This window comes from Paramormyrops kingsleyae, chromosome 8 (assembly GCF_048594095.1).
Source record: "Paramormyrops kingsleyae isolate MSU_618 chromosome 8, PKINGS_0.4, whole genome shotgun sequence".
Taxonomy (NCBI): Eukaryota; Metazoa; Chordata; class Actinopteri; order Osteoglossiformes; family Mormyridae; genus Paramormyrops; species Paramormyrops kingsleyae.
The window spans coordinates 37,275,109-37,301,652 of NC_132804.1; the positions used below are offsets into that span (position 1 = coordinate 37,275,109).

Below are 26,544 nucleotides of genomic sequence, written 5' to 3' on the forward strand. Positions count from 1 at the left end.
TGCATGACCACTGGGAGAGGTTCGAGGAAGATGTTGATGATGTTGTCCCACTCGCAATAAGGAGTATTGAACATACAACAGAGGAACACAGTACCAACAGTGCTGGCACAGGTGATGAGAGCAGATCAGTTATAGAATTGTGTGGAGCCCCACGTGTGAACTGGCTAGAAACTATCTCTAAAGAAAAGTTAGCACAAGAGCAGAAGGCTGATCCTGATCTCTCCATCCTGCATGAGTGGAAAGAGACAGGAGTCATTCCAACAAAGGGATTGCATTGAAAAGTCCAGCAGTAAGAAAATACTGGCTGTGTTGGCCACAAGTTGAACTCCATCAAGGTGTCCTTTTTTATCGTTGGGAAAGGCCTGGAGGACTGAGTCCTTCCTTACTGCTGCTGGTACCGGCGTCAATACAAACAGAAGTGTTGAAAGCCTGCCACAATCCACCACAATCTGGCCATTTTGGGGAGGGAAAGACGTTAGAGCGCCTCCGTCAAAGTTTCCACTGGTATGGCATGGGAGGAGACGTACATGTGTATATACAGAGGTGCAGACACTGCAATGCCTGCAAAGTTGCGGGGCCGACTAAGAGGGCCAAGCTCCAGAATTACCAAGCAGGTGCACCAATGGACCGGATTCACATCGATATATTGGGCCCATTTCCTGTGTCCAGTTCAGGAAACAAGTATGTTCTCATCATCATCGACCAGTTCACTCGATGGGTGGAAGCTTTTCCTGTACCAGACCAAGGAGCAGAAACTACAGCTAAAACACTTGTCTATGACATCATCGGCAGGTTTGGGGCGCCACTTGAACTGCACACAGATCAAGGTCGGAATTTTGAAAGTTCATTATTTAAGAATGTTTGCGAGCTTCTGCAGATCACAAAAACAAGGACAACTCCTTATCACCCTGCCTCAAACGGGCAAATTGAGAGGTTCAATCGAACACTCCTTCAGATGATCCGATGCTATGTGAATCAGAGTCAGAAGAACTGGGATGAGGATCTTCCTCTCCTTACCTCAGCGTACCATAGCTCCCAGCATGCAGTTACTGGGTTCACACCGAATAAGCTGATGTTTGGAAGGGAAGTCTATCAACCTCAGGATCTATGGTCCGGTATTGCAGAGCAGAAGTCAGACAGTTTGGAAATTCCGGATTTTCTGTACAACTTGGAAAAGGGTTTGAGAGAGGCACATAATGTTGCTAGGGAACACCTCCAAACAGCCCAGCAACGCCAAAAGAAGATCTATGATCTCAGAGCCCAGGCGAGGAAGTATGTTGTTGGAGATCTGGTGTATATGCGGGATAGCACAAAGAAGAAAGGACAAAGCCCGAAACTCCAGCCACCTTGGAAGGGTCCCTTTGTGATTTCTGCCTGCTGTGGCCCAGTACTTTATGAGATCCAGGGGTCACGAAACAAGAGAATCATGCATCATGATCGTCTTAAGCCCTACGACTGTGATGTGATTCCAGCAAGAGTGAGGCGTCAAAGGAGCAGCATCCTGCAGAAGAGCAAGAATGCCTCTGATGGCTTCCTGATACAAGAGCCAGAACCACCTGCACCCAAGCACAGCAGTGAAACGGAATCCATTTCTTCTGATTCTGAGCTCCAAGAACGTCCGGAAAACGAGGGAAAGCGGCAGCCTGCTGCTCGTCGACGTACTGTAGAAAAACAAGAAGAGGACTCGAATGTACGTCCGACAAAGGAGGACAAGAAGAAATCAAGAAAACACATAAAGGAAGAGAGATTCGAAAGCCAGCGAGATACAACAGTTAGAGAGAAAAATTTATATATATATAAAAAAAAAAAAATGTGTGTTATTTAACTTACCGTTTTTTACTTTCTTAATTCCTGTTGTGTATTGAAGGGACTCAGTACTGTTAAGTGGGGGGGGGGGGATAGTGTAGCAAATAGACCATGTTCTCTTTAAGTAAATCCTCTGGGTTTACAGTATGCTGTTCTCATTCTTATTGGCTGTTGTTATGTCCTCATTAGAGTATGCGTAATGCATGCTGGGTTTTTTTGGGGGAGTAGTTTTTGTTTCTTTTGGGAGAGGTTGCTCGCATGCTCGCATGCGGAAAAGTTGCCGTCCCGTGCCGGAGCAAGAGCACCGACCATACAAATTGTGTGTGCTGTACTGTATGCAAGTTGTGCTGTGGTGAGTACACTGTATTAATACGCTGTTTGAAAGTTCAGTAAACTCCACGGAAAAGATCTTCTTGTCGTGCACTATTCTGCCCGCGTTTCCACACTGACCAACGCATCACAATGAAACTAAACTGAACCCACGACACTATATTTCCTGCACCTGTCATAGTCGTCCACATAACGTCAAAAAAATTACGTTCAAATGTTGAATGTCATATTGACGTACAAGTTGGGTCATGGATGGACGTTCAAATTGTGGACCTAGTTTGGACGTTGTATAGATGTCCAGAATTGGTCATGGACTGACAGACCTAATATAGACATGATCTGCACCTCTATCCGACGTCCAATGTTTAGTGGGCAGGCTGGCAGCTTATTCAGCCACGTGTGCTCGGAGCTCGTATATCTCCCCGCCGCGTGTTAGGATCATATTACACTACATTTTCACAGTACTCGCTGACAACATACCTGAAGAATGTGGAGAAATAATCACGAGAGTGATAAAATGGCATTTCCTCACTGAGAGCTAGTGGTGCAACTAGGGATGTGCGGTATACCGATACTGTGAAAATACTGGTATTTATTATTTTTCAAATGGTACAATATCAAAAGTTTGCTCAGTTCGGTATTTCATCCGCTGTTCCGATTTTCACCACTATGCGGCAGTGTTGCGCAAACTGGCGTAAAACCGGCAAGCGTGATAACAGACAAACGGCGATGGATCACACAGATGAAACGCGCTCTACACGTCCGAAATTAATAAATAACGAGAGTGGTAGAAGTGAAATATGGCATTACTTTGCCTACAAAAGTGATGAAAAGGGTGAACCCACAGACCTCAATGCACCAGTCTGCAAGCGCTGCTATAAATCATGTGCTGCCAAGGGAGGCAACACATCAAATCTTAGCAAGCATTTGTCACTTGCCCATCCTGATTTGTTCAAGAAGTTAAGAGAACAACAGGTGAGTTTCAACTGATTTAATTTAGACTTTTATTTTAAAGAAATCAGTATTATTATTTTTAGTATTAGTAATAGTGGTGCAGAGCATATTACTGCTGTAGAGAGAGAGAGAGATTTTTTTTAGAACAATGACAATAAAGTTTCTATTCTAAATTATTTCTTTTGACAGCCACAGAAAGGAACAAAAAAACATCTTCAAGCCAGCCCACTATTTCAGAGGTACTGTCAGTGACACGAAAATATGAAAGAAGTTCCAAAGAAGCAAAAAGACTTAACAGGGCTATATTTGCCTGTTTCCTTTTTTTTACCTATGGTATCGATTTAGTATCGATACCAAGGTATTAGATCTTAGTATCGAACCGAAGTCAAAATTGTGGTATCGAGCCATCCCTAGGTGCAACGGATGAAAAAACTCACGGTTCGGGTCGGATCACGGTTTTAAGTCACGGATCGGATCAATTTTCGGATCAGCAAAAAAATAAAAAAGACAAGACAAATTTAACTCTCCATTTATTTATTTAAGTATTTTTTGCCCATTAAAAAACATTCAACTGAACCCCTTATATAATCCACGCAATTATATAAAAACAAATTAAGGTGCAATATAGGACATGATAATTATTTCCTTTAATGTGGACACAATCAAAAACAACTTCAAATGCAATTTAAGGTATCATTGCTTCTTACTTTGAACATGGAGAATGAAATAAAAACTAGCTTATGTCCACATCATCAAAAAAGAAAGCAAAGCAGACGTGAGCTTATAACTTCAAATAATTTTTCAAAAAGATGAGGATGTCTACATTTTCTGGGGAGAGTGTAGACCTCTTTGCTGTAACTATGTCCCCTGCTGTTGAGAACACCCTCTCGCTAGGCACTGAAGTGCCAGGCACAGCAAGATAGCGTCTTGCCATTATGGCAAGGTGAGGGTATTTACATTCGTTGCTTTTCCACCACGTCAGTGGATCACCATCGACTGGATTGCCACTTGCTGCCTCATAGGATGTCACCTCCTCTTTGATGGTGTCAGCAAAAGCCTTGCTGCCCATGTCCTTCAGTGCAAAGGTCTCGCCAAAAAGCTCTGCCATTGCTGACTTCTTTTGAGGAGGAGATGTGTCTGCTCCTGTTGGTGCTGCATCTTGACCCTGCAGGGAAAGTTATTTTATTGATTAAAACAATTATTTTTTAAAATATTTCATAGACATTAAAATGTGGCAATAACTTTGAACAAAAACATTATCATTAAAAATAAAAAATATATAATTTCAAAATATTTATTTTCTTTACCTCTTCACAGTCTTCAGTGCCAAGACTGCTCACAATATCAGTAGTGAGATCACTGTATGTCCTCGGGCGTAGGGCAAGGTCTAGGTGAGACAGGGACTTGAACCTTGGATCAAGTGCAGTAGATCTGTGAAGGTAGTCCTGTAGGTTTGGTGGTGAAGTGTATCTGGGCTTCAGGTCCTCTCTAATGCCAGTCTTGACATCTCTTGTGATGCTGCTCCTCCTGAATCCTCACTTGGGGCCATGGATTGTAGGATCCTTGTTTTCAGAGGCAGGATCATGGACACAGATGGTGCAGTTTCAGTGCTCAATAGAGTTGTAACCATTTTGAGCAGTTTGAGCAGCTGGAAGACCTCCTCTGCCACTCTAACATCATCATTAGACAAGGTGACAATGTCTCTGACATTTTTCTTCAGGGTTTTGTCTGTTAGTGCAGAGTATATAGCTGCCTGCTGCTCAAGATAACGCCCCAACATATCATAAATGGAGCTCCACCTTCTTGTGACATCATGTATGAGCTTATGAGTAGGCAGCTGTAGCATATCTTGCTTGGTCTTAAGCACATGAGCAGCTGTTGAGCTTCGGTGGAAGTAGGAAACCACCTTTCTGATCCTTCCAAGGAGGCGGTCCATCTTACTCACTGTAATTCCCTTTTGGGATGCTAAATTAATTGCATGTGCAAAGCACCCTATCTGTGGGCCCAGTCCTGCCTCGTTCACTGCATTTATTTGGTTTTTAGCATTATCTGTTGTGACTGGGATATTAGTATTGGGCCTCTCTATCCTCCACTCTGCCACTGCTTCTGTCAGTAAGTGCGCCAGATTTGTGCCTGTGTGACTCTCATAGAGGGGGCGTGTCTGCAGTACAGGGCTACGTATCTCCCACTCCACTGTGATGTAATGAGCGGTCACGGTCACGTAGCTTTCCGTTGCCCTGGAGGTCCACCCATCTGTAGTTAGGACAACAGAAGATGTCTGGGACAGTTCAGCCATAACTTTAGACTTTTCCTGTGTAGGAGCTCCTACCAATTAGGCAGAATTCACATTCTCCCTTACCTATGCTCATGCGCACAGGGTGTGCTGATCACGCTGGCCCAAGCGGGGACTCTTGAGGGGCGCGGGCTTTGCGATGTTGTAGGCACGCTAAAATAAAGACACCTGTGTTTGGCGCCCAATTTGTGGTGAATGCCTCTTTACTTTTTCTGCCGCACTGCGGCTCTACAATGCAATATACAACATGCTACAAAGAATGCCGTGACCTTCTGAGGGCTGCATTGTAATGTTCCACCTGATTTATCTAAATATCTGAAACACATTTTCAACAATCCAAATGTATTCTCAATTACACACTGCAAAAACTCAAAATCTTACCAAGTATATTTGTCTTATTTCTAGTCAAAATATCTCATCACACTTAAAATAAGACACAATCAGCTACAGAGTAACTTTTCAGTGAGATATAGGAACTTGTTTTTAGACAGTGCATCTTGGATATCTTGTTAAGTGAAAAAGTCTTGAAAACATATTGTTTTGAGTCATATCTCACACGAAACAAGCTTTTTTGGCATTTCATAATTTTTTTTAAGTTGTTGTGTTATTTGTAAAAGATGAATCATCTTGTTTCAAGAAATAGACCTAACTTGAATTAGGACAAATCTGCTTTATTGAGAACAAATTGTTAATAACATGCCCAACATTGCATTTTTATGAGTCTCAGTATCTTAAGTACAGTGTATTTATTTTTCTTACATATCAATCAAACCATGTCAATGTGACATTGAAAAAGAGGCAAAACGCTGAAATTAGGTTTCCTTCTCAGTTGTGTTGCGCTGGACAGACTGCACCAAAAGTAAAATAAAAAGTAAATAGAACAATCAATTGTTTGCTAGTGCTCAAAAACATTATTTCAGCCCCCATATTCACAAAAGACTCAAGAATTATGTTTGAGGATGTCTGTGAGATCATACTTCACTGGAATGAACTTGCTGTTATTAAAGTTTACATAGTAGTATGCTGTATAATAAACAAGATTTCCAGCATCCACAAAAATATTTGCCTGAGCTAGACAGGGAACTTCTACCTCGTAAGCTAAATACTGATCATTCCACCCAACTGTAGAGAGAGGCTGGCATTCAAAACAATACACGGATGCATTTACAATATAGATGTTTTTAACAAGTGCAAACTCTGGAGTATCATTGATAACATCAGAAATAACCAAAGATTTTTCACATGCATGCTTATTTCCATGTAGCATAATCCACTGTACGGAAACTACATGTTCAACTTGCTCAAAGAAGTCTTTAATCTTTCCTTCTACATAATGAACATTTTTCACCTCAGAGGCTGGACCCATGTCGACTTCACTTGAAAAAATGGGATGCTTCTCGTGCACATTCTGACTACATTCATAAAGTTAGTTGTGCTTCACGAGAGATTTACAAATATTCTTAAAACTACTTTTCAGAGCCCACTGCTTGAAGAAACAATGTTTTGACTCAAAGCGCATACACATATGCCTCACTGTAGGACCAAGAGCCTTAATCTGAGAAGGAAGATGCAGTAAATAATGCTGTTTAGGTATAATATTTTCATCTGGAAACAGTTGTTTGAAATGTTTTAAATGCTGCTCTATTAAAAGCTTCAGTCTGGAGAGAGTTGAAACGGCAATAATAGGTGAAAACAGAATTTTGACAATCTCTAACATCTTACGTAGCATTTGTGTGTAATGATTTTCTCCAATTTTGTCAATAAGAAATGGCAGGATCTTTAACAAAACCAGCATCTGCCCAGCTGACTGTTTCAATTTATTGTCATTTGATGACAGTGTATTGACAGATATGGGGCAAGGCTTATCCCTCACATCCACAGGAGAATAAGGGAAACACATAATTGCACTGTTGAATGTGTCTAAGTTCATTTGCCCTGAAAGCACAAGATTATTTAAAACACATTTGATTTCATATGGGGCCACGCCTTCAAGAATCACATGAATGATGTCTTGTGGAGTTTGATTGATTATATCAACGTAAGGAGATTCTGTTAACTTGCTTCGCCTGTTTATACCATACGTTATTTTTAGATTGTCTTTCAGAAAGTCAGTACTTGCCTTTTCAATGTCATTACATTGCTTGTTATGACTGGCCATGGTCCTTTTAACAAATAAATCTTCATTAAATTGTTCCTGCATGTCTTCAAAGTGGCATTCGCAGTGCCTGCATTTACTGTAGGCAAAACCAACTCCTTCCTTAAATCCAGCCACTTCATGCTGAGCTAGAGTGTCTCCACACACAGACATGAGTGCCCCATGAATTGTCCTCTCACCACTTGCAGTGACAACTTGGACACCATCACACAGCTCAATCAAGTCACAGTTAATTCTCTCAAATATCTCATCAATACCACAACGGGAAAGATCTTTTGATTTTACCATGGCAAGCAGACGAATAGCAGGAAGTCTTGATCTGTACTTGGGGCTGATGTTACCTAAGGTGTAATAAATCAATAACAACTTGTTCTTGTTTGCCCGAGATCCAAGAGGATTGCATAGCTCAATTTCATCTGTATATAAAATCAACTGCAACGCTGTGGGGACTTTCATAAACAGTGGGTGCGACTTAAAAATGTCTCCATCAATGAAATCATGACAAAAGCCATCCTTGCATGGCTTTGGCCTCTCGTCAATCAATACAAGCATTCTTGGATGTGATAGCAGCTGCTCCAAACTTTTCACCAACGGTATATAATGAAAACAATGGTCCTTAATGGCAAGAACTCTGTAGTCTCCATGCTTCACATAACATACTGTTTGTTTTGCGACAATAATCTCTGGTTCAACTGGTTTGAACAGTTCTTTGATGGTCTTGTCCTGCAAATGGGTGGAAGCAATTTGAGTGAAAGGGTCAACAAACTGGTCAAATACCCCCACTGCATCACTCTTTAGTTGATCCAGGTCCCCAGAATGTCTCTCAATCATGTCACTCATTTGTTGTTTTAGGTGCTCCAATAATACGGCCTGATATTGCTGGACTCCACTCACGATGTGGTTAACAGCTCTCTGGGAAGGAGGAAAAAACAAAGGAAAATACTAAATTACAGAATTCATATGAAAACACAGTCAACATGCAAACTCACAGAGACACTTTTTGAAAATGGAACCCTTCAATTACATAACGTTAGTGAGATGCAATGATCAAAATAAGTTATTTCCTCAAAAAAAAAATTGTAAATAATAATATTGCCTTCTGCAGCTTTAAGACCTTGTTTTCACATGATTATAATGCATTTTGAGGAATCGGATCATAGGTGGAAAATGCAAATTGAAAGCCTGTGTTGTGTGTATTCTGTTGTCTCCTTAGCTCATAAGGAAATATAGTGGATAGGCAGATTTTGGCTGCAACATACATGTCTATTTCCATATATAGTGGGGGAGTGAGATCTGAGTGGTCACTCATGAAGTACATGGAGACACATTCTAATGTCAGGTGTACCTAAAGCTGTCCATTTATGATCAGATCATTCAGGATGCCAGGTCTGAACAGTGCCCAAGTTATTCAGCAGTTTAAGCATATTGCTTTTAAGTTCTATAACAATGAAATACAATTCAATTGAAAATTAATGGCATAAATTACTTGTGTCAGTCGATGGGTTTCCTTGGTTTGAAGAAGAAATGCAGTTGCATGTTTATAAATGTCAAGATTCATGTGACCCTCTCCATCTTCTTGATATCCACTCTGAAACAGAATAACAAACATATCTATTAAAACTGAAATAAATAGTTGCGTTGGTAGGTAGCAACCATCAAACAATATTGCATTCATTAGCTGGATAAGCTAGCTAGATTCATGCTCATAAGGTACAAGGTAGATGTATTTTTACTGATTGATGTCTTTAATTTGAGCTTGTAAAATTACAACTAAAATGACAAACAAAACAGTACTTGAGAATAGATGAATAAGACTAGCAAAGCACACGGAGAGCGCACACCTCCGCCAATCACCTCATTACAGTTTAGATTCCTTGACCATGCCTGATCACCCCCAAAATTGAATCACTTATTTATTGGCCCATTTCTGACATTTCCTGAAAAAATCTGTCCATAACTTTTTGAGTTAAGTTATTTTGCTAACAGTTAGACAAATGCCACCAAAAACATAACCTCCGGAGTTACTAAGAAAAAAAGTAAAGAAAAGAAAAACTAAAGGAAGTAAGGCCATATACCCTGTCCACAAGCATTGAAAATCACCTCATTACAGTTTAGATTCCTTGACCATGCCTGATCACCCCCAAAATTGAATCACTTATTTATTGGCCCATTTCTGACATTTCCTGAAAAAATCTGTCCATAACTTTTTGAGTTAAGTTATTTTGCTAACAGTTAGACAAATGCCACCAAAAACATAACCTCCGGAGTTACTAAGAAAAAAAGTAAAGAAAAGAAAAACTAAAGGAAGTAAGGCCATATACCCTGTCCACAAGCATTGAAAAATTACCAGATAACTTTCCTAAATTTTTTATTTGGTATTTAAATGACTAACATTACTGATTTTTTTCCTATTGAGTCTGGCAGCTTCGAAAAGAATTATATAAAAGTTGTTTCTGTTTAGAAAAATAATTATATTCTTTTAGAAAAAAGTCACAAATAATGTTAATGTTGTCAGTAGTCTTACTGTTACTTAGGAAATGTAAATAGTTATTTATAACTGATTACTCATTTAAAAAATATACAAAATAACTGATTGGTTTGTATGAAAGCAATTAGTTATGTCACCAGTTATTTACTGTCGGACAAGTTACTGACAATTGGAAATTTGTTAAGTTTAGTAGTTTCACCTTTAAAAAAAATTACCAATACTGAAAATAAAAGTAAAGTAATCAGTTACTCAACCGCTAAATTTTGTGTTACTTTTAATATTAACTTTAATGCTCTTGTTAATGTGAAAACGAGTATTTATTTTTGTGTTTAATGTTATTTTTTTTTGACGGTAACTCTGAACACATCATGATGTCATTTTGGTTTGCTTTGCCTAATAGTCATTTTCTAAGTTGACCTTGAACACATTATGATTATATGTAAACATGATAGCGACCTATTCAGTTAGCTGACTGGCTTTTACTAACTGATTTTAACACGTATTTCAACATTAGATCACCTTTTTTTTTTTTAAACTAACAGGACTTTCTGCAAAGTTTGGGTGCATTCACCGTAGAGCTTAGATCGGGCCCAAAAAATTAAACCCGACCCTACCCGAGCCCGTGCACCTTGTGTCCGAGCCCAACCCGGTCCGACACATTAACTGTAATTATGAGCCCGAGCCCGATTTAAACCCGACTATTTTTTAATACGTGAGCCGTTGTAACAGACGTTCTCAACTACAATTCTAAGTTGTTTGAACTACAGAAATTAGTTTAGATTTATCTTAATAAAAAATGCAACAAGGACGAAGCATGTAAACTGCATTGTTTGTTTATTCAGAATGGATTTTTGAGACACGTTTAGAAGAAAAGCACGTTTTCACTTATCCAGTTCGCTTGCTGCTGGAACCAGTTTGTGTGCTCGGCATCGAACTTTAAGTAAAGGGTTAAGAAAAAGGTTAAATCCTTCCGTAAGCAGCCAACGAGGTATGTGTTAATTAAGTTTTAGTTAAGTTTGTTGTATTTAGCCATGTAAATGTAAATGCTAACTGAGGTTCGTGTTAACTGTATATGAATTCTCTAAGCTGTCTTTATTGTTATTTATGTTTATATTTCATTTGAAATTCAATGTTTGTTAGCTAATATTGTAAGTAAATGTGTTTGATTTTGTGTTTCCGTATCTGTATTTAGTTCTCACGTCTGCCATGATGGTGATAATAACGAAGCCACTGTCTTTCGAATAAACCGTCGGCTCAGTTAAATGCAAAGGACTCTTGTGCTCGTGTCTTACGGGAGGGAGCTACATTTATAATTATGGCATAGCTCTCCACCCAATTAGGCTAATTAAGTAATGATTTAAAAAAAAAAAAACACACACAAATGCTTGATCATGGCCCGGCCCGGCCTCTAATTCACCGGAGCGAATGGATGAGTGGAAAAAAAGCAGTCTGACTAGACTGCAGCTTTGCGTTTCTGCCGCAGCTCTCATTTATGTTTCAGGTGAGTTACTGAATTTAACAAAGCAACTAGTTCGACATTCATCACTGCTAAAATAAAAGTACAACATGAGTCTGTTAAAAACAAACACGTTTAATGGACGTGCTTGGATCAGGCACAGTAAATGCTAACATTGTTACAGCTTCTGCAGCTCGTTTCTCCCGCTTGTGTTAAAATAACTTACCGTTAGTGCGGGGATACTTGAGCCCTCGTCAGTTACTGAAGAACTGGCGTTAGTTTGGTTGATTGTGGCTGTCATTTCACCTGCTCCAGGTAAACCGTGGCGAGTTGATCCTTCCTCCTCATCCGCTTCCACTCCGAGAAGGTGATGGGCGTGTGTCCGCTTTACGTGATAGGAGTTATACACTCTGTACTCACTCGGACAGTTATCAATTCCACACAACACGCGAAAGTCAGGGCTGCGGCTGTGTATGGTGTTAATGTGACTCAAAAGTTGTCTCAGAGTCAATGCTACAAACACGTTGCATATGAAGCAACGCCAAATCATGTTGGAAGTTAGTATGTTTCAGTCGGTAGCGCGGGGCTGCAGTTACTGTATGACTGCCGTAAAATAACTCATTACCATGGGTACACGCGCCAACTAAATTGTCGTAAATGTGGGGGTAAACTAAATTCTCTTTTATTAACCTAGAAGAAATTAACGTTAATTGAGACAGTTGTTTTGTTTAAAAACAAATCAGTCTTCCTTTTAGGATTTTTTTGGGCCAAAGAAATGTGAGGCAAATTGAGGACGAACTTCGTGTTTCACACGAGGCTGAAGTTGGCTTCTCATTCGCCAGCTAAATGATCAGTTGGACATCTTCAGTGCCCGCCACTTTCTTTTGCTTGAAGAATACTGTCCTGAGTTCTTTGCATCCGTGTTTCATTGGAAGTAAGTTAACATGTATTATACAGTGGTCATTATATTGTACATATTACACTCCTTTCGAATGTTCTAAATGTTTCGGTGTGTTTATATTGTATAACGATGTAGCTGAACAGAGACGGCACGAGGCAAGCTAACGCCAGCAGAGCTAACTAAGCTAAATCGGCTAACAGCATGGAAGAACTGGATGAGGTCACAGTGTCGATTCTAAGGGGTAATGTATGCGAATTTTATTTTTAAACAAATTAAATGGACTTATGTTTTACACAGCTGTATGAATATGGAAGTTTGTAAATTAAATTATTTTATAAATAATGTGGTCTATGATGTTTAAATGAATTTTAACCTTCCATTTCACGTGATCATTTCCTCATTTGAGGAACATTTGTCTTTATTTGTGTTACTTATACAAATTTATTTATTCATCCTTAGAGGTGGATAGTTCTCAGTAACATTTACTACTTTACATTTATTTTATTAAGTTTTTGGGGGAAAATGTACTAATAAGAGTAGTTTTACTGCACTATATTTTTCACTTTTACTTGAGTAGATTTGTGAAGAAGTAACTGGGTTAAGAGACCAATTAGGACAAAACAGAGAGAGCCAGCTTCTCTGGCGCTGTCATCGCCAACACGCAGCTCCTGGTGGCTGCCTCTTAGCATGTTGCTCATTAGCGCTATACAACAAACAGTAGCAGACAATGAGGTATCCACATTTCTCTACTAAACTAGTTAGCAATAGCAACAAAATTTTAATGAAGTGTCAACTTTAATAGTCTCATCTCATGCAGTTTCATTTGTAGGACATCATTTCATCTTGCTATGTTTGTCTTCCAATGTGTTCATAGCTGCAAACATCAGTGAAGGAATGATGGGCACCCTGTCTCGTGAAGACTTGCAGGATCTTTTCCCAGGCCCAGAGAACTTTTTACGTAGAAAAGCAGTCTGGCATGCCTGTCAGGGTGTATTGGAGGTCAGTTTCTCAGTCACTCACCACCTATTAAAGTTGTCATCGGCATGTTTTTGTTCCTTTTGCAATTATTTTTTGTTTTGACACCAGTCACCAAATCTACCTTTTTTTAATCTTCATTCCTGTTACAGTAGGCTGTTGTCAAGTGTTTAAATGTTGATGTAGTCTAACATTATAAAACAGGCTAATTATTTCAGGCAAAATCATGGTCAGTCTATGGTCACTTGGTTGTGAATGGAAAATATTGTCCCCCTGAAGCTGCCTTGCATCAGAGGAACCACCGTCCGTCATAGGAATTACTTGCGGAGTTACAACCAGTCTGATTGTCAAACCAGTTTACCAGGTTTTTCAACTCTGGAATGTGATCAAACCACTGATAGTTTAACCTGATTGCGGGCAGAGTTGGATGACTCTTCACTCCCCCCGATTCCCCCCACCCCCACAACAAAATGTTGCATTTTGCTGCTGTTCATTATTCTTTATTTTACAGGACTCTGGCCAAGATTTCTCAAAATCTTCAAGCAGCTCCTCCATTAATGAGTCAACCATGCAACAGAAATCCACTACTGTAAATGCAACTCCTGCAAAGTGCACAAGCCCTGAAAAGGTTGTGAAGTTATTCTATCCAGAATATGTATTGCACACTGACACTGAACTTGAGCAAGTCCGCCAACATTACTTTGAGTTGTCAAAGAAAGGTGAAGAGCACAGCTGCAAAATGTCAAAGGAGCTCAGATGTCGGCTCATCCGAAACACCATGACTAGTATGATTGCAATCCTGAGGGCAAATGGGGATGGAGAATCGCATAGATACCCATCAAAACCAGAAATTACAGCAATGGCAAAGAGAATAGTACAGTACTACCCCATGCTACAGGACCAAGGCATCAAGAATACATGGGTAAGTGAAATGCATCCAGTTTATGACCAAAGTGTTTCATGTTGGACATTTTTAGTAGTGGTTGGAAAAATGTATTAAATGTCCTGTACAGGTCACTGTGTACGCACAGCTAAACAAAAGACTGCAAAATGTGAGAACCCCCCAAAAAGCGACTCCAGATGGGAGACATTCAAAGAGGTAAGGCTGCAACTAATTAATTTTAATTTTAGCAATGATAATTCTGTTATTCATTTTCCTCATTAATTGATAAGTTGTTTTATCAGTAAGATGTCAAAGTTGTGAAAAGTTTTCCTCAAATGTCTTGTTTTGTTCACAACATGACTATTTTAATTTCAATGTCATAGAGGACAAACAAGCTTGGGGAAAAAGTCATTTGAAAAGCTGAAATCATGTTTGGGCATTTTATAAAAAAAAAAAAGTGATGCAAAAAGATCAATCATGTCAAAGTATTTGGTGACCTGCCTTTAATTTCCTCATCTGTTTTAGCATGGAGGAAGAGGAAGAAGCACTTTGTGTTACACTTTGTACATATGAAAAGGGCTATACAAATAAAGATATGGATTGATTGAGTTCTTAGTTGACAACTAATTGATTAACTGACTAATCTTTGCAGCTGTACAAAGAGGCGACGTCTTGATCAGCCAAGTGCCATAGAAGAATTTGATTCAAGTGACTCAACAATCATTCTGGATCAGTCCACAGAAGGGAGGAGCAGCCCAGACTTGGCCAGTAAAACAAGTGAGTTAGAAGGTAAGTTTCAACTTTACATTTACAAACTTGTCATTGTGTGGTCATCATAATTCATTAAAACTAATATACCCACATATTGAGTTAAGATGGCAGTCCTGACATGACAGAAGTAAAAGGCTTTAAAATGGGCATCAGAGGGTGGTAATTACATCACATTTGTCCTGTTTTATCAGTTTATTAACATTACTGTGGAAATTAATCTTAATAAAGTATCAGTATTAATAAAAGCCAGTATATTATAATTTTGAAGAGCTGGGTACCGTGCTACGTTTCTAGTATCAATCTGTGCAACATCACGTTCTATAACCACTCAGTATATCATATAATGTAATGTTTTTGAAAACCAATGTGCCTCACTAGAGGCATTTTTTTTCTCTTAACAATTTTTTGGTTTAGGTTCCAAAATGATTTTTAAAATGTATCACCCTGACAAAAAGATCTCTGTGCCATGTCTTTAAGGAAAAATAAAAGCACAAAACCTACTTGAAGAACCCTCTACCCTGCCAAGTCCTAATAGTGAGTCTATCCAACTGCCCCATGGCTGTGTGTGTGTGTGTGTGTGTGTGTGTGTGTGTGGTGTGGGCACATCTTTGTAGGGGTGCACTTGTGTGCCTACATGCAATTGTATGCGCTTGCATGACCATAAGAGCTTTTTGCATTATGTAAATTGGCATTTACATGGTAAATCTTCTGAAAAATGAATAGGTATTTTATAGTTAAGATCAGGACTGTAGTTTGTTAAAAGATTTAACAAGTAGAGTCTATATTTTTTTAAGGCAGATTTCTGACATTTGTCATTTTAATGACATGAGATTTTTTTTAAAGTGAGGGACATTTGTCATGTGATTTTGTGTCTTGCAGCAAACAAGCCTGCAGATATCAACAGTCCAGACACCTATGGTCCAGCAACCTTGGCCAAGCACTACAAGACCCTACAAACTTTGTTTAAGAGAAAAAACCCAAACCACCAAGATGTCTCTCAGCTCCTGGATTTGGAATTTTCAGCCAGAAGAGCATTCATTGATTCAAATACTATTCGAGAGGAGGACAGACACAAAAAGGTTCTAGAAGCATATCCTTGTTTCAAGGACATTGGACATGTAAGTCATTATTGAATGCACGTGATTCAAACCAAACACAATGTTTATCATACCAACATCTTGCTCTTCAGTGATGCATTGACATGTTTGTATTGGTATGCTGAATACTTTATAGGTAATGGAGGAGCTTCATCGCATTTTGGATAAAGATAATGGCAACTTCATCAATGAACTGAAGGGAAGATGGCATGATTTCTGCCAGAAGGTGCAGTTTTTTGGTGTATGGAAAAAGACGCTGAAACCCCCAATGGGAATGGATAAAGGTAAGCAATGATGATTTGTTGTCATTGGTGATCAGAGTATAGTTTGAATCTTTAGGCATGTTAAAGCAGTAGTCCGTAAAGTGATGTCATTGAGGACAGGAGGATGAGATTTTGAAATTTTAAAGGCCTAATCCCCCACTCCCCCTCTCATTCTGGAAGAAGCTGAAAGCCACACCTCCTACCTGTCACGCACAGGGAAAACAGACTCAACGCTATAAAAGGCTAAAAATAAAAACCAACAGGCCGATGTAGTGAAAGGTTGAATGCTGCACTAATCAGTGAGCCTACATAACATACAATGTAAGAGAAATCCCTTTTCATTCCCCTCCCTTCCCGTCCTCAGTTAGCATGAAGTTTACAGACTGACATTCATGCAGTGTAGGTCCTGTTAGAATTTAAGCTAAAGTCCTATTAGCCTACTGTAAATACAACAATTATCTACACCATTTACGCATTTTTTTAGGTTACTTTAGGAAGTTTAAACTATGGACTACAGGTTGAATTGTCGTGTGCTAGTGTCTTGTCATTCACCTTTTCAATCCATGATGGTTATCCAATCACTGGCCAAATTTTTTATTTGTTTTTTTTGTTTTTCAATTGTGTACCTTTTTGATCAGCTTTGATCTTGAGCATTTTGTTCAAGTGTGTAATGAGATGATTATTTTTTCTGTACAGCTGAACAGGCTCTTGAGATCCTACGTGTGCTGCCATCATTGTTCCCATCCACCTCTGCCCCTCCAAAGAGGGTACGAGATGCGAGTGAGGCTCTGGTGCATGTCCTTGAGGTGAGCTGTGCAAAATGTAGCAGTTTTTTGGACAACAGTACTGAGAAAAAAAAAAGTTTCATCTGATGAGTGGCAAAGTATTTCATATTCACATACTGTATGTTCTAAGCCTTCAAAGGCACCTAAAACACATGTTTTTGGAATGAGGATTCTCACAGGTTAGATGGCCAGTAAATACAAACATGGATGCATTAGGTGGTAGCAGATTATCACCTCAATGATAACCAATTATATGTAGCCTTGGTTTTCTGTTTTGAGAATAGTATCTGAGAATAATTTAAAAAGTAGCAATTTCAGATGTAGTTTCTCTGAACTTTAACTTTTGTTGTCATTTAGTATTAGTTATGTGTTTAAACAAAAGTGCATTGTCCTTACAAAAGTATGTCTGTGTTATGTGTAAAAGGACAAAGAAGACCCTAATACCTATTTGATGAAACGTCCCCTCTCCTGCCCAGTTCTGATCGTGGGTCCGTCCAACTATGTCCTAGCAGTAGGAGATGTCCCAATAACCACGTTTCCAAAAGACAAGGTTACCGAGGGTGCTTTATACCTTATGGCCTACTATTATACCCTACACCTTACATACCCAAAGTGTGTAGCCACTCTGCTTTCCGTCATACAGACAGAGGTTCTCTTGGACAAAATCCATGAGAGATCTCTCACATCATCTTACAAGAAGAGCATGGCTGAGTGGAATGCTTTTATTGGCCAGTAGAGCCAGTATGGTTAAGATGTGGACTATAGGAAAGCACTTCCTCTCTCCTTCCAAGGCTACTACAGTCCATGTTGGTTGCGACTGATTTTTGTTTGGAATTTGGCCAGGTTAGCCCAGTGTTATAATTAAGGGTGCAAGGTAATATCGGCTAACGTGCCGACGTTTTGTGTTTTGTTTGTGCAGTGCAGAGACTGTCTAGGTTTTAGTTAATTTTAAGTTTTTTTTTTTTTTTTTTTTTTTTTTATGTTGAGTTTAAACTACCGTCTTCAGCAGATAGGCTCTACTGTGAAAGAGTAAACTGATTAAGCAGTTAGTTTGGTATAAAAGTGAAAATTGCTTTATTGGGTATTGCCTAGTACAACTGTAAAATATTAGATATTGCTGAAAAATCAAATACTGTGCATCCTTAATGATAATGTTACAATGGTATTGTTTGAAGAATGTGGTCAAATGTTCATGTTAATGTAGCCCAGTACCTTTAATTTTAATGGTAAAAGCACTTTGCATTAATAACAAATGTTACAGGTTGAGCAGTTTTAGTGTGCCTAGCAGTGTGTTTGTCTGTGCTTTGACTGTGCCTGTGCAATGTACAGATTTTACAGGTGTATTAAGGGCCAGATTGGGCAGATAAAAAAAAAAAAAAAAGTCCACTGCAAAATGTCCTTTTATGCAGTCCTCTCTGTTCATGGGGCTTTATCAATAAAGTTGTTGCTTTGCAACTCAGTAGTTTTCATTTTTTGTCTTATAAGCAGTAGGTAAATGTCTTGAATCTAGAACAGTATTCCTGCTGTATAGCTTATAGAAAGGTAAATGCACTAGAAATGGAGAATTATTACAAAAACATTGCCAAATACTAGTAAAAGAATGCCAACTTTAAATAAATTTTGTCTCAAAATGCCCATTTCTAATCTTATTTCAAGTAAGGTGTTGGACTTAAATCTAGAACAGTGTCACCTGAAAATAAGTTATATACACTTGAAACAAAGAGGATGTTGTTGGAAAGTTTTTTTAAAATGCTACTCTTGAGGGGAAAATACTACTTTTGAGCAGCGCAAACTTATTATGAGACGCATAACTTCACAACACTAGTAAATATAGCTAAGAATGAGTTTTTCCAGCTAATTTCAAGATCTTGTAAGGCTTAATAAACTGTCTTATTTCCAGAAATCTTGTCAAGAGAATTTTCACTTGTTCCATTGGCAGATTTTTTCACTTATTTCAAGCAAAAATATCATGTATTAAGTTTCTTTCCCTTGTTTTTGGAGGGCCATTTTTTCCAGTGCAGTACATGTTTAATTCTGATAATGAACTCCAAAGGTTTTTTTTAAACAAATATATGATTTTTTTCTTTACCCAGTATGTATATTGTTTCATTAAATGGTATGATCACGTGAAAGGATACATTGTACTCTAGAAAAAAACGTATGTCAATTAAATAAAAGAAAATAAAAATCCATTAGTGCACTTCGAGCGCGCATCTGTGTCAATAAGGAGCGTCGTGCACCCGCACGTTTCTGAAACATGCAGCTTAATTACCATTTATTTGCAGTCTTTATCAGAACTATAACAGGCACCCAACAAGCACCAAACCAAATACACATATTGGAAATATAAGGTTGTCAGACGCCGACCTGCAAAATGCACACATGGTGGTAGATCTACACAAGCTAAATAACCGCAAAGATCGGAAAGGGTACACACAAGACACGGGCAAACACACTCGCGACAATACGGAAATGAAGGGCTATTTACAGTTGCACGCGGGGCATGCTGGGACATGCGCTCCGCCGGTGCCACAATATGATAATGATCTACAACTCTCTTTATTATTTTAGATATAAATGGTAGATTAGAGATTGGTCTATACAGTAGTTTATCATTTCCAACAGATCCAAGTTTGGCTTCTTCAATAGAAGAAGTCACTGCTAGTTCAAGAGATTTTGGTAGATGGCCAATGCTGATTGAGGAGTTAACTATTGCTAGTAGCAGTTCAATCACTGCCGGGATCATCTCTTTGAATAATTTTGTTGGAAAAGGGTCTAGCATACAAGTAGATGGATTTGAAGTCTTAATATAGTTTTATAATACTCTTTAGTTGATTCTTAGTGAGGCACACTGGTAAGTTGTTCTTTTAGTGTTTTTCAGTACCTTTATGAGATTTTTTTTGCAAGTATAAGACTATAAAGCAATCATAACTTACATTTCTCAAAAACAATGTCGTAAAATAGCTTAAAATAGTATTTATTGTACTTGCTGGTATTTGTATAATTCATATAAATGATGCAAGGGGGGTCCGTTTCCCAAAAGCATAGCATTTGCGACTTACACAGATAGAACCATGCAAATTAATCTAAGTTGCTAAAGGGAGCTTTTAGTAAATGTGCCCCAGCTTAACAGTAAAACATGAATATATTTTAGCTAAATATTCCATTGTGGCGTTTAGCAAATGGAAGAAAAACATTAGAAAAAGCATTAGTCATTGGTGGCCAGTAAAAACATTGCTTGGTCAGATGAGTTCTGATTGTTGTTGTTGCCTACCTAATAGGTAGGTGTTGTGAGGACGGTCCCCAATTACTCTCCGCAACAACACCCTCTCCCTCAACTGAGCTCATCAGAATTTTAACAGGTTTTAGCTATTGTCTAAGATTGCATAGAGTATAAATACGGTAGGACTGGTTTAGTCAGTATGAGGTATTGTCCCATAATGCCCAACTACCGAGCGCTTCTCTTCCCTGTTCTTCCCTGGTTGCTTGAATCTCCTCACATGTGGAATTGGGTGCTTGAGCTATCTTGTAGGAGTGTACTGACCCCCTTATGAGTATGCCTATCTATATCAATCTCCCTGCATCCTCATGAGTATCTGCTTTTTCCAAAATGACAGGTATCAAGAAAACCACAACCCCATTTAACATTGCAAGCTGCTGGTAGTTTGATGGTAAAAATAGAGCAATGTTTGAATGCGACAGTATATCTGAAAGTCTTTCCCATTCAGATTCTCGGCAGCAATATATCCAGCAACAAAAGGGGCTGCATTGCAATAATAGGACAGCATTAAACTATAATGCTCCGGCAGTAGCCTGCTTTGAGAGGGTTTTTGTGGTTTTTTGGCCTCCCTAGAGCAACTTCGCTTTAGTTTAGCTAAACGTGGTTCAGCAGGAAGTTAATCTCGGGTAAGTAATTGTAAATTTGGTTATTTTAAAAGTTAAATTTAAAGGTTGTTATCGCTGACGCTGCGGGATAATTTATAATAAAGTACCGATTTAACGCAAGTGTTAATTTAGTGTTTTAGTGTACTCGGCACTTTGTTTTAACTATACGTTAATTAGATCAACTAAAAGTTTAAATATTCTCTATTAATATACTGGGCTGGGAGTAAAGGACGGGGACATAGTGAGTTAGGTAATTATGGGGCCAGCTCAGTGTTGTGTTTGCAAGATGTTTGCCCTTCTGGATGCTTGCGTCCAGTCGGACTTCGTCTGCGAGCGATGTGGGTTAGTTGACTCACTCATGGTCCAGGTTCGTGACCTAGAGGAGCGACTGGCTCTCATCCAGCATAGCAATGAGTTAAAGGAGAGAGTTAATACGCCTTCTAGGGAGACTATGTGTACGTCACAAGCGGGGAGGGGGGAGAATGATGAACAGGTAGGTCGAGAGAGCTGGGTGAACGTAGGTCGTAGACGTAGAAAAGGGCGTACACAGTTCACAGAGGCGGCATCACCTGAAGTAACAGTTTCTAACTGCTTTCAGGTGCTTCCAGCTTTAGAGCCGGAAGAGACTGGGGAGGCAGGTGGGCCCTTGGGCACCAAGGAGCCACCTAACCCCAGTAGGAGGGAGGTTGTGGTAGTAGGGGATTCAATTATAAGAGGTGTAGATAGTTATGTGTGCACCCGTGATAGAGGGTCCCGTACGGTGTCTTGCCTGCCTGGTGCCCAGGTAGGGGACCTTCCCGATCGAGTGGACAGGCTTTTGGCCCCAGCCGGGGTGGATCCAGTGGTCGTGGTGCATGTTGGCACCAATGACATAGGAAAGGGCAGAAGGGCTGTTCTGCAAGATAAATTTATAGAAGTCGCGGATAAGCTTAGAAGCAGAACATCCACGGTGGTATTCTCTGGAATACCTCCCGTGCCACGTGCAAGTCAGGCAAAATTAGCTGAGATAAGGGGATTAAATGCGTGGCTAAAATGGTGGTGTAGGAAAGAGGGGTTCAGGTTTATGGGGCACTGGAAGACCTTCTGGAACAGGTGGGACCTGTTCAAGCCGGACGGGTTGCATCTGAACCATAGGGGAACCAGTGTATTGGGGAAGCGTATGTGCAGAATAGTTGAGGAATGTTTAAACTAGGGACTGGGGGGGCAGGGAGGTCAGTTAAGAATTTATGTGGGGAGAGACGGAAAGCCCAAATAAATATTAAAAGTAGACACTGTAAAAGGCCTACCATTAGTGGTCTGTATTTGAATGCTAGGAGTATTAGAAACAAAATTAATGACTTAGAGGCTTTAATTTCTTCAGACAATTACGACATTATAGGAATAACTGAAACATGGATGAGTGACAATGATGGTGATGAATATAATATGGATGGTTATACGTTGTTCCGTAGAGACCGGATAGGCAAGAAGGGAGGTGGTGTTGCAGTATACGTAAAAGAAAACTTGCAGGCAAGGGATCTCACTGATAAAAATAAAAATTCAGAAGCTGTATGGATCAAACTTGATGCTAAAGATTCAAATGGCCTAATTGTCGGGGTTTGTTATAGGGCACCTAATGTAGCTGTAGAGGAAAGCAGAATATTATATGATGATATCAGGATTATGAGTAATAAAAATGATGTGGTGGTTATGGGTGATTTTAATTTACCTGGGATACAGTGGGACACAGTCTCTGGCTCTTCTGTAAATGAACTTGAGATGGTGGAATTAGTACAGGATTGTTTTTTTACTCAGTTTGTTAATACTCCTACCAGGGGAGAAGCCCTTCTTGATCTCGTTTTTTGTAATAACCAGGATAGGATTGGAAAATTACAGGTTTTAGACCCATTGTACGGTAGTGATCATAACATGGTTAAATTCGAGGTTAATTTTAGTGTCCGAAGAGCAAAGTCTAAATTAAAAGTATACAATGTTAGGAAGGCTAACTTTAATGGTATGAGACGGAAATTAGAAACTGTAAACTGGACAGAGTTAAATAGCAAAACAGTTGAAGAGGCATGGGAATTTTTCAAAAGCACATTGTTGCAAGTGCAAGAGGACTTCATACCTGTTTCCAGCAAAACTAAATCTAGGAAACGGCAACCAAGGTGGTTTACTAAGGAAATTAAGAATAAAGTCAGGAGGAAAAGGGCTCTGTTCCACAACTGGAAAATAACTAATGATTTCAAAATCAAGCAGGAGTATCTAAGTCTACAGGCAGAGTTAAAAAATGACATTAGGCTATCAAAGAGGGATGTAGAAAGAAAAATTGCATTGGAGGCTAAGCATGACAGTAAAGGTTTCTTCCAATATTTTAACTCCAAGAGAGCACTAAAAGCTGAAATCACTAATTTGCAGGATAGTAAGGGCCTTATAATTGATAACGAAATTGATATGGTAAACGAGTTTAATGATTATTTTTCAAGGGTGTTCACAATAGAGAACACAAGTAACTTACCACCAATTAATACGAATACAGCATCGTCTATGACCAATATATGTATAACTGAGGTTGATGTGATACTAAGCCTAGCTAAACTCAAAATAAATAAATCGCAGGGGCCTGATGGCATCTTACCTTTAGTCTTGAAAGAGATGAGGGATATTATTAGCCAACCTTTGACTTTAATATTCCAGAAATCGTTATCTGCGGGTGTGGTACCATCAGATTGGAAGCATGCTAATATAACACCCATATTCAAAAAAGGGGATAGAAGTAATCCAGCAAACTATAGGCCAATCAGTTTAACTAGCATTACTGGAAAAATAATGGAAGCTATAATTCAAGTGAAAATGGTAGATTACCTAGATGCAAATAACATTATAAAGGATAGCCAACATGAATTTAGGAGAGGTAGATCCTGCTTAACGAATCTGCTTGAGTTCTTTGAGGAAGCTACAAGTGAAATAGATCTGCTATACTCAGATCTGCCGGAGCCTAGACGAATATTGCACTCGATCATTTTGCTTGCACTACCTCTGATTTCCTCAACTCTGGCTAATACACAATTATTCTTACTTCCTCCCTCACCCTTTCTGGGGTGTGCTCCATGGAGCACAATGTCGTTGAAGAGTTTATGCCTCTGCGGCCTGCAAGACAACTACCTCCACCTCCGGCAACTACCCTCCAACCTGCCTGCCCTTGGCTCAACACGATGCCTCGCCATCCATCCTGCGGCTGTGTGTCTATTAATCCTGCCATCGTGCATCAAGCACCACGTGCCTGCACCGGTCGGCCGCTGCATTGAGACATATATTTCAACCCCTGTATTAACTTAGTCATTTCATCTTGTCTGTATTAGCTTAGTCATATCATCTTGTTTGTTTGACTCATCTGCCGGCCCCTGGAGGATGGGCTCCCCCTTTGGGTCTGGTTCCTCCCAAGGTTTCTTCCTCTTAGGGAGTTTTTCCTTGCCACCGTTGCCTTTGGCTTACTCAATGGGGGGTCCTTACGAGGCAGAAATGTAAAGCGCATTGAGACAATGTAATGTTGTGATAATGCGCTATATAAATAAAATTGAATTGAATTGAATTGAATTGAAATTGATCACAAAAAGGCCTATGATGTGATTTACTTAGATTTCCAGAAAGCCTTTGATGTTGTCCCCCACAAACGGCTCTTGTTAAAGCTTAAAGCTGCAGGAATTTTAGGAACTGTGGCAGCTTGGATCAAAAACTGGCTAACTGATAGGAAGCAGCGAGCAGTTATTAGAGGCACTATGTCACAGTGGGCCTCCGTTTATAGTGGGGTACCGCAGGGTTCAATTTTAGGACCACTATTGTTCCTAATTTACATTAATGATATTGACACGAATACATACAGTAAACTGGTTAAATTTGCAGACGACACTAAGGTGGGCGGGGTAGCAGATACTAATCTAGCAGCAGAGAGGCTTCAACGGGATCTGGATTTAATTAGCGAATGGGCTGATACTTGGCAGATGAAATTTAACACAGATAAATGTAAGGTAATCCATGCAGGGAGCAGAAATATACAGTACAGATATTTTATGGGTTCCACTGAAATAAAGGTAGCTCATTACGAGAAAGATCTCGGTATGTATGTTGATGCTTCCATGTCCCACTCTCGCCAATGTGGGGAAGCAATAAAAAAGGCGAACAGAATGTTGGGTTATATCTCTAGATGTGTGGAGTTTAAGTCAAGGGAGGTGATGTTACACTTATATAATTCCTTGGTAAGACCCCACCTAGAATACTGTGTGCAGGTTTGGTCACCATACCTCAAGAAGGACATTGCTGCCTTAGAAAAGGTGCAACGAAGAGCTACGGGAATGATTCCTGGTCTTAGAGGAATGTCTTACGAGGACAGGTTAGCGGAACTGAATCTGTTCAGCCTTGAGCAAAGGAGACTAAGGGGAGATATGATTCAGGTCTATAAGATTCTAACGGGTCTGGATGCTGTTCAGCCAAATGACTATTTCAATATTAGTCTAAATACTAGAACTCGTGGCCATAAGTGGAAATTAGCGGGAGAACATTTTAAAACAAATTTGAGGAAGCACTTCTTTACACAGCGTGTAGTCAGAGTATGGAATAGTCTTCCTGCTATTGTAGTGGAAGCTAAAACCATGGGTTCCTTTAAATCAGAGCTAGATAAGATTTTAACAACTCTGTTCTCCCCAAACGAGCTTGAAGGGCCGAATGGCCTCCTCTCGTTTGTAAATTTCTTATGTTCTTATGTTCTTATACAGTCAGTGTGTATTCTCTTTCCAGTTCCTCTTGGGAAATATGTGGCATGGAAAAAATAGGATTTCTGCCCCTATGTGTCATGGTGCGAGTTGACGAGCAGGAAAAGGAGGCGAGAGCAGCCAGGCTGACTGACAAACGGGGTTTATTAAGGTTGAACAGACAGGACTGGTACTCACACTAGGAGATGGACGCTGACAGATCTGGGGGAAACTAACAGAGATGTGGACTAAATACATGAAACAAGGCAAAAGGAATAGGCAACAGGTGATGACAATCAGGAAGTAACACGAGGTAATGAGGGGGCGTGGCACACATAAGGATCGTTTGGAGCTGAATGTGACATAACCCCCCCCGCCTCAGGCGACGGACGAGACGAGGGGCAGGAGCTGAAAAACAAAAGCAGAACATTAACCCCCAGGGGCCTGAGGCCTCTTTTCCACTTTCGGGGTAGTCTGACATGCCTTGACATTTTAAAATATTTCACCTATCTAAAAAACATTTATCCCAAAGTGATACATTTGCTTTTATTCAGCACAAACTCAGCACCAATAATCTGAGACCTCTTAGAATGTTGTTATTCTATTTTTTGTTAAAATCAACTTTAAACATATACTTTTCAAAAACCTATTTTCAGACATGCTGAGAAATTGCAAAAAATCACATTATAGACATTTCTAGGTAAGACTTTTGAGCTCTGAAACTTATAGACACAGGGGTTGGCTACACATAGGTGAAAGTGACATTCTGAAATTT

The 26,544-nt window shown here is 39.5% G+C and overlaps 1 protein-coding gene and 1 long non-coding RNA gene across 5 annotated transcripts; one reads left to right on the forward strand and one right to left on the reverse strand.

Moving 5' to 3' along the window:
• Window positions 1-6,087: 6,087 nt before the first annotated feature.
• LOC111834426 (uncharacterized) lies at window positions 6,088-12,038 on the reverse strand. The gene is made up of 3 exons (XR_011992739.1): window positions 11,709-12,038; window positions 9,025-9,126; window positions 6,088-8,450 (listed from the first exon to the last, which is right to left on the reverse strand). It is a non-coding gene; the product is annotated as an uncharacterized lncRNA (long non-coding RNA).
• LOC111834427 (uncharacterized) lies at window positions 11,980-18,616 on the forward strand. 4 transcript variants are annotated; one of them, XR_002836007.2, is made up of 12 exons: window positions 11,985-12,416; window positions 12,519-12,624; window positions 13,258-13,382; window positions 13,870-14,280; window positions 14,372-14,457; window positions 14,894-15,030; window positions 15,490-15,546; window positions 15,892-16,130; window positions 16,246-16,393; window positions 16,553-16,693; window positions 17,069-17,178; window positions 17,582-18,616. XR_002836007.2 is itself a non-coding variant. In XM_023793707.2 (12 exons), exons 4-12 carry the CDS (start codon window positions 13,278-13,280, stop codon window positions 17,891-17,893), a joined length of 1,605 nt encoding a protein of 534 aa, XP_023649475.2. In that variant the 5' UTR covers window positions 11,998-12,416; window positions 12,519-12,624; window positions 12,961-13,115; window positions 13,258-13,277; the 3' UTR covers window positions 17,894-18,616. The 4 variants fall into 4 exon arrangements, 2 of the variants coding, with proteins under 2 accessions (XP_023649474.2, XP_023649475.2); XM_023793707.2 differs by lacking the exon at window positions 16,553-16,693 and adding an exon at window positions 12,961-13,115 and having other exon boundaries at window positions 11,998-12,416; XR_011992738.1 differs by having other exon boundaries at window positions 11,980-12,416; window positions 13,258-14,280; window positions 15,427-15,546.
• The last annotated feature ends 7,928 nt before the right edge of the window (window positions 18,617-26,544 follow it).

What these genes read in the sequence shown, in the direction of transcription:
- LOC111834427 (XM_023793706.2), top strand. Translation starts at nt 12,585, where the DNA reads ATGGAAGAACTGGATGAGGTCACAGTGTCGATTCTAAGGG. An exon ending in AAGGCATCAAGAATACATGG is followed by an intron (nt 14,281 to 14,371) that starts GTAAGTGAAATG and finishes TGTCCTGTACAG; the next exon opens with GTCACTGTGTACGCACAGCT. An exon ending in TAAAACAAGTGAGTTAGAAG is followed by an intron (nt 15,031 to 15,489) that starts GTAAGTTTCAAC and finishes CATGTCTTTAAG; the next exon opens with GAAAAATAAAAGCACAAAAC.